The sequence below is a fragment of the Melospiza melodia genome, chromosome 5 (assembly GCF_035770615.1).
Source record: "Melospiza melodia melodia isolate bMelMel2 chromosome 5, bMelMel2.pri, whole genome shotgun sequence".
Lineage (NCBI taxonomy): Eukaryota > Metazoa > Chordata > Aves > Passeriformes > Passerellidae > Melospiza > Melospiza melodia.
The window spans coordinates 69,540,456-69,548,866 of NC_086198.1; the positions used below are offsets into that span (position 1 = coordinate 69,540,456).

Consider the following 8,411-nt stretch of genomic DNA (forward strand, 5'->3'; position numbering starts at 1 on the left):
ATTACTGTTGTTTTCATTTTAGGCGCATCACCGTACCCTGGAGTGAAAATTGATGAGGAATTTTGCAGAAGACTGAAAGAAGGAACGAGAATGAGAGCACCAGACTATACAACACCAGAAATGTGAGAAACTCTTCTTCCATCTGCCCACATCTACCCCACACTACTAGCAGGTGCAGGAGCAAAAATGGGTGCTGTTTTCTTCACACTGGTATTTTAATTGGTTTTGTCATTCCAGGTACCAAACAATGTTGGACTGCTGGCATGGAGATCCTAAGCAGAGACCAACTTTTTCAGAGCTGGTGGAGCACCTGGGGAATTTACTGCAAGCCAATGTCCGTCAGGTGTGTGACCTGTATTCTCTGGTGGCTAAAACCACTGGCTGAACCTGTCCTGTCCTGCCAGCCATCACAGCATTCCACAGCTGGGTACTGTCTGATGGAGCTGTCAGGGAGCCTGGGCTTCCTCTGCTGCCCCCATTGCTGACCAGCAGCTGGGTCTCTGACCAGCAGAGAGTGACTTGTGGTGTAGAGATCCCAGAGGTTGTGTTGTGGTAACCAAAAGCCACTCTGCCCTGCCAGCAAAGCTTCCCCTGACACTACTGCTGGCACAGGCTCAGTTCCCTGCTCTGGTGCTGATTTCTCTGCAGGCTGCAGACACATTCCAGCAGGTAGCTCCTGTTGATCTTACTGTGCCAAAGATGGTTATCTTTGTGTATGTGGGGGTGGGTGTGGGCTGCAATGCTTTAAATGGCTATCCTGGAAAACAAGGACACAAGAACTTCATTGGCTATGAGCAGCTCTGTGCAAATCAATGTGGTAAGGCATGACCTGTGTGCAGGCATTGCAGTAAGAGAGCCCACTGCAACCAGGTGGGGACATGGGCCTCCCTCCCAAGCTCTCCTTGTGGTTTCTCTTCAGTTACTATGGAAGTGGACAAGGCCAGGGCCATAGATGTGAGCCCACTGAATGAAGGAGGATGGATTTGGCTGTGTGCTCCATATTAGACAGACTCTCCCTTTTTAACCTCTGTGATAATGGGAATTACACTGCCCTTCTAAACAGTCAGGTTAATTTTTTTTGTGGCATTGGGATTCAAACATTAATGAGATCTACTTTTATTTTTTCAAAGACATCAATAAAAAGTCCAGTTTATACATTACATTACAGTATATAATATAAAAATCTATTAAAAAAAAAAAAGTAAAACTACTTGGAAGATTAATAAGAACCACTTCCTTCTTTTAATGTAGCTGCTCCTGCAAAGGTGATATAATGTTCACAATTTAATAAAACACCCACCCTGTTGGGCTGATGCATTCTCCATGTACGTGCATGTATCTGTTTATGTCTGTGTGTCTCTGTAGCCTATTTAATTTTTGTGTTTTTTTCACTGCATTCTACAGGATGGTAAAGACTACGTTGTCCTTCCTTTGTCAGTGTCATTGAATATGGAAGAGGATTCGGGTCTCTCTCTCCCAACTTCACCTGCTTCCTGTAGGGAGGAAGAGGAAGTCTGTGATCCTAAATTCCATTATGACAACACAGCAGGAATTAGGTATTTTATATGGTGGACATCCTACTGGGGCCTCTGGGAAGGTTTTGTTCGTGCTGGGGGAAGGGAAAATGAAAGGAAGAGACTTCAGCTGCCTGGTCCATATTTAACCTTCTCCATAGGGATAAGAAGGAATTTGTAAAGCTTTTGCAGGCAAAAGCTAGTTTCTTACCTTCCCAGTTAGTGATTTTCTTATTTATTTTTATTGTTGCTACCCTTTCAAGACTTGGTATTCTCATTCAAAAACAAACAAACAAAAAAAGCAAACCCCATGAAAATATGTGTTGTTTGCTTTTTAAGAGCCAGAACATATAGAAAGTTTTACTGGTCCAGTTTGGTTGTGGTCACAGTGTTCTTGTGTTGCAGCTGCCAAGAACATAAATGATGATAGAGCTATCATTAGTAACCTCTCTGGCATTTCTCCTACTAAAGTGAAACATTGGAAAACAGCTCATGAATTGATGGCCAAGGAGAATGTGACATAAATAGTGTTGTCACTGTTTTTGTGCACTGCTTCCTTCTGGGGGCTCATGGGGCATCCGCAATGGTAGATGCTGCTAGGTATCATGGCAGAGGTGACCTTCCAGTGAGGAGTTCGTACTAATGCACTTCAGGGGCTTGTGTTGGACCCTTTGAGGACTTCTGGCATGGGATGTAAGAGAGAAAGGAATTTTCCCATCCAATGCAGCCACTGAGATGCTGGGAGCCCTGTTTGTTCAATGCAGCCTCAGAAGAAGGAGGGTACAAAGAGCAATGTGAACACCAGGGTGGGGACAGACTCTGTTCACAGGTTTCATGGGGTTTCCATGAAGCAGAGCCCTCTGGCTCACTGCTTGCATCATAACCACCACAGACTTGGGTAGAACAGCATAACATTTTTATGTCATCCTAGAAATGACTACACAATGCATTTCACACTTTGGGTGAACTTACAGCCCTGCAGCTGAACTCTCAACCCCATGTTTTAGTAGTGGGGCAATTCAAAATATACATGTTTAAAAGAAAATAAAAGCATTATTTAGCACTGAAAAGATCACACTTTATTTTCCACTTTTAATACTTCCTATAAGGCTTTTCTTTTCCCCATTTCCTGTTATGAGCGGAAGTAAAAGCACTCTGTTGACATTTTAAGGAGACTTTGAATCTCTTTTCTCTCATCTTACATTGTGACAGGATTGTGAAAGCAACCATGCTAGAAGAGGCAAAGTGAGGAGGTTAAGTCATGCTTAGGGGCTTTATTCTTATGTTCTGGTAGCTGAAAATGATTTTGTAGGCATGGATCTTGCTATGCTGGTAGTGAAAAAGATTTATCTGTTCAGAGATGTCATTTTCAATCTTCACAAAAGTACTAACTATGAAAAAATATAATCACTAAACCAAAGCTAGAGGAGGATAGCAAGCACAAGGAAAACATGGAGAATATTAAAGAATCTTTAAATTGCTGATATAAATTAAAATCAGCAGGACCTCCTAACATCTGCCCTATTTGGGATAGGAAAGAGATATGCGATTTCTGAACCTTGAAAGATTGTCATTAAAAACAGTCAGGTGAAGTATAGAAGAGTTAGTGTAAAGTGTAAAGATAATGCCTACTCTTGGAAAGAACAGAAAAAGTGTAATTCTGCAATCAGTTTAATTTGAATTCTAGGAACCATCCTGGAATAAATGTTCAGATAAGTAATGGTAAATGCCTACAGGAAAACAAATTAACTACAAATGGCCAGCATGGAATTGTCAAGAAAAAATCACAGTAATCTTGTCTGGGCTGAGCAGAGGTGGGTCTCCCATACTTGGGAGGTCATTCAGATCAGGGCTGGACTTCTCAGCCCTCACCACCCTGGAAAACTGCTGTGCAGTTCTGTGCCTATGTGTGCGTTTAATGCAGGCACACAGGGAGCTTCCAAACACAGAAGGCAGTTGTGCAATGAACTTCTAGTTGTACAAGATTAGGGTGTCCAGGAGAGTGCATGGACTAGATTGTCCATTGGATGATTTGGTCCTGAAAGTATTGGATGGGAAATATATTAGATACCACTGCAAAGGAGCAGAACACATGGCCAGTGGAGAGAGCTTAAAAGAACTGGTTTTGTTAAGTTTAGGAAGAGAAAATGGAGAGGGAATATAGTAACTGTTTTCAGTATATGAAAATTTGCTCCAAAGAGGGTGTTTAATGATTGTTCTGTGTCCCCAGCATTAGGACAAATTTTATTTGAGCAAATACTTTTAATATTTTTAAATTTAATAAATAATAATATTTAATGTTTGAAAAATGTTCTGAATTGTGATTGAGTACCAGAGCAGGCTACTCAAGGAACTTGTAAAATTCCCACCAATTTGAATAATTGTCTATTGGAGATAAGCAGGATTCAGCATAGCTAAAATGGGAAAAGGGGAGAATGATGCTTTTAATTGTCTCCAGTTTTGCACTTCAAGTGGATGCAGGTTACTCTACTAACTCCATGGCTTTTCCTTCATTAGCTGTTAAGAACATAAATTTGCCCCGTTTAACTGGGACACCATCCATTTGATTCCATTTTCACTTAGGCAGAAAGCTGAGGGTGCTGTTTTGTTTGCTGTGTTAGTATCTCCATGAGAGTCAATTTTATTTTTTTGTCCAATATTTTTTATGGATGTCATCCTGAACCAGAGGGCTTCTTTTGGAGAAGAGCCTTCAAGAGAGATTTAGCACTCCCTGTCCTGATCCCCACGGCTTAAGGGCAGCAGTGTGCTGACTCTGCTGTTGTTGTCCTAGGTCCAGCCAGGGGTCTCAGAAGTGCAGTCCAAAGAGAGAGACACACGTCTGTGCTCCAGGCTTCTCTGTTTATTATAGTTCTAAGCAAAGCTTGCAGGAAGTTAAGCCCTCCAGTGTAAATGAGGAAAGAAGCTGTTTTCTCAAAGCCATTTCTTAGAATTTGCTCAGAGATCAATATTGTCAGGAGCAAAAGGTCAGAAATATGCCACTTTCTAGGCTGTACATCCCTTTCAATAAATAGATATTTTGAAGTTTGCATAATATGTTTTGACAAAAGGATTAACTTCTCTGAAGAGAGATAAAAGGATTCTGATATCATTGTGCTGTTTGCAGCCAAGTTGTGGAGAGCAGACACAAGATTTTTTTGTTTTGTTTTCTTTGCAGTCAGTACCGACAAGGTAGCAAGAGAAAAAGCCGCCCTGCGAGCGTGAAAACATTTGAAGATGTCCCATTGGTAACCACTGTAAAAGTTGTTCAGGAGGTGAGTTTGTCTATTTGTACATACTGTCCTTCTGTTGATGCTTTTTTTTTTTTTGTGGCTTTAATATTTTTCCATTTAATGCATTTCCAACACCTTTGCAGGAAAACCAGACAGATAGTGGAATGGTTCTTGCATCTGAAGAGCTGAAGGCGTTGGAAGAGAGTGAAAACCAAGTGAAAATACCCTTTAGGTAAGGCTTGGGCTGCACATAGAATTCAATATGACCTTTTACTGCAGTATGTCAGAAGACTGATGATTGGTTTCTAAAATTGTCCAGAAAAAAAAATAACTTTTCTTAAAGTATTTTCAAAAACAGAAAGCAAAATTGTGCCTAATATACCTGGTCATCTTGCATTTGGTGTTAGGCGAGGGGAGGTAATGCAGCTTTTGGAAGCCTCAGTCAGCACCCAGAAAGGACTTGTATTCATCAGCTGCAATAGCATCAATTACCCCTCAAAGGCACTGAGCTGGTACACATAGCTGAGCATGTCTGAACTGATGAACAGCTCTTGGTTTTTTGCTTGCTTTATTTTTTTTTTCGCTAATAGCTGGGACTCAAGTTTTCAGGATGTACCTGGGTGTATTTTCAGAGCATAGTACAGGGGTTTCATTGTGCAGTTCACAGGAAGCACAGTGGCATTCATGAAGCTGAGACCTCATGTATGCTCTCTGAGAGCTTCCCAGGAATTATTTTTTTCCAGAACAGCTTCAGTGCAGATGAAGATATACTGCAGTTACAATTGCACCACAGCTGATGTAAAGCCTCTGCAAGCTTTCTCTCCATTTCATCTGTGGTCTCAATCTAACTCCTTGTATCATCATAAAATTAAACATCTTTTTCATGCATTAGTGAAGTTAGGGCATATGAGTAGGTCTTTCCTTGTAATCAAATGCATGTTTAAAAAGGCTTGAAGCCAGGTTTAAGTACAGCCTCTTGCTTTGGTTGCTGCTGTGATGGAAAGCAGCTGCCATCCAGAGTTGCCCACCTGCCCTGCAGAAGACACAGCTCTCTCAGCCCCGTTTCTGGTTGTTTTTTGCAGCACGCTGGTGCCCAGCAAGAGTAACGAGTCCGTCATGTCCGAGGCCTCCAACCAGACGAGCGGGTACCAGTCGGGCTACCACTCGGATGACATGGACACCCCCGTGTACTCCAGCGAGGAGACCGAGCTCCTGTGCGCGCCCGAGGCGTCGCCGCCGCTCTGCCGCGCCCACGGGCTCCCCTACGAGAGCCCCGCGCCGCTCTAGGCTGGCAGCCCCAGCTCCCCTGGGATGTGCCTGCACTGCCTGGGCTGCTGCTATCCGGGTTTCATGTACTGAAAGATGGCATCCATGGGACTAAGAAAAGACACTAATTTTCCCCGAAGATGATGCAGAAGCATCTGGCAGCAAAACTGCGCCGTGCCAGGCCGGGGCTCTTTCCTCAAGAGACACTGGTGGCTGAGGGTGCCAGCAGAGCCCTGGCTGTGGTATGTGGGCTGTGCCAGCCCCATGGCACAGTCTGAGCCTGGTGATGTGGAGCATCTGCCTGATGCGGGCGGCATCACGGCATTCAACTTAACTGTTCCTCCTTGTACGAAATAATGGCACATCCCTGCTTTTGTGGGGCTTTTTTTGTTTGTTTTTCCCCTTGTGGCTGGACTCCAGGAAGGAAACGGCACGGCACTGGCTTCTTGTTTCTCAGAGTTATTCCTTGCCTGTACCTTCACAAACAAAAAAAGGAACCTCCAGCTCAAGGCTCTGGCACTCTGACGGCCTGAGACTAAACATAGGCTGGGCTAAATATAGGTGTGGGTGATGGTCTCTGTCCTTGGCAGAGGAAAAAGGCTGCTGTACAAGTCCTCATGAGTTGCATTTTCTCAGTGAAGTTTGTTAGTAGGGAGAAGACAGAGCACTGAGCCAAGGGATGGGACTCAAATAGCAGGGCCATGCCTGACCTCTGAGGATGGCTCTGCTCCCCTTTCATCCCCAGCACCCTCACTCATGCCTGCCTGCCTCTGAACTGCCCGAAACTGCTGCAGAAAGTACTCCCCTCCCCTCAGATCACCACTTGGGCAGCCTCAGCAACAGGTAGAAAAGGCAATGTCATTTACTCCAGGACCTCAGGAAGCACTGTGGTTCTGGTGGGGCATCCTGAGGGCACCCTGCCTTCTCATCTCATTCCCCTTCCCTCAGATTTAGGTCTGACTTTTTCACTTTGAAAACTCAAAGTCTGTTTGCAGTGGCAGAGATCTCAGTTTATGTAGCCTTGGGAACCCGTGACTGGTTTCATGGCAGCTCTGATCTTCTCCGAGTGATGAAATTGTGCCTAATTGTTGGACAACTTCTTACCTTTGCTCTTGTAGTTCCAGAACTCTACTGATAGACACAATGAGGACTACAAGATTTTCAAATGTAAAGCTATTTCTACTGAGTTCTTTTTGTATTTTTATAAGTATTTTTTTGTTTGTACTTACTATAATGTCAAATGCTGGGAACCATGAATATAAGGCATATACAGTATTTATAGCCTCTTTATGTAGAAATAAATGTAATATATTAAAATATAAATATATATTATATAAGAGATATTTTACTATTCACATTTTGTATCTGTGTTCTGTAGCATTGAAAAGGTCACAAATTTTTTTAATAGCTAAAACTTTTTGCTTTATTAAAAGGGACTGGAAATTTAGACCTGGGGTCTACAAGTAGGTTTGTTTTCTTTTGTTATATCTGTTGACAGGGAAGATTCTAAAGAACTACTTGTTTCAAGTCTACAAACATGTAGTAGGTGTATGTAGTAAAGGAACTTCAGTGATTTTTAGCAGTTGGCAATAAATACCTTTAGAGAAATGGTCAGAGGAAGAGACTGCTTGTATGAGCTGAATCTTCCCTTGAGAAAGTTTATTATGTTCCTTTGGGGATGGTTGATCTAATTGTATTGTGGCTTTTGCCTGGGGAGTGGCATTTTCCCTTAAAGCCTTATTCATCTTTTCCCACTTTTGTTTCTCCTAGCTCACTTCTCACAGACTAAATGTTGTCCCTGCTCTTGTGCAGTGAAGTCTTCCTTTATTTTAAACCTGTACTTAAAGCTCCTACCTTTTCACTCTGTTGTCCAATTTTTGACTTTCTCTTCTGCATTGTGTAGGTCTTTGTTCTGAGGGCAAGGCTGTCCACTGCTAGGGACTTAACAGCTTATGCTACAAAACAGTGCAAGGGAAGTTAAGCCACACATTGCAGACTTTAATTCAGCTTCTATTTATTGTAGTTTGAAATGAGGCAGGCTACTGCATAGGGAGAACATTTGTCTAGGAAGTGAGAGATCTCGCTGCTAAATTCTTCTCAGGCTGAGCATGGGACTAATGCTCTCTACACATGTGCATTACCCAAATACAAGGTTATGAAATGTTAAACTGTAAATGTTTCTCCATTCATCCCCCTAAATGTAAAGCATTTTATAGCCAGGAAATCAGGAGCAGGGAGGTCAGACAGAAAAAAAAGGAAGAGGCTTCCTAGATCATTCGTAAGGGCTCCTAGGAAGGATTTCACATATATGTTTGACATTTGCCTTGCTTCCCAGGCAAGAGTCTAGCCAGCAGAGTATGCTCAACAGACAATGCTACATCCTTTAGCATCCCCCCTCTGT

At 42.8% G+C, this 8,411-nt stretch overlaps 1 protein-coding gene across 1 annotated transcript in view; it reads left to right on the plus strand.

Annotated features, from left to right (window-relative positions):
* The window catches only part of KDR (kinase insert domain receptor), a 30,197-nt gene extending 22,864 nt beyond the window's left edge, over nt 1–7,333 (plus strand). The window contains exons 25-30 of the mRNA XM_063157260.1: nt 23–122; nt 238–343; nt 1,405–1,556; nt 4,690–4,786; nt 4,888–4,976; nt 5,827–7,333. Of these exons, the coding sequence (XP_063013330.1) occupies nt 23–122; nt 238–343; nt 1,405–1,556; nt 4,690–4,786; nt 4,888–4,976; nt 5,827–6,031 (749 nt within the window). The 3' untranslated portion in view covers nt 6,032–7,333. The remainder of the gene's footprint in view (nt 1–22; nt 123–237; nt 344–1,404; nt 1,557–4,689; nt 4,787–4,887; nt 4,977–5,826) is intronic.
* The last annotated feature ends 1,078 nt before the right edge of the window (nt 7,334–8,411 follow it).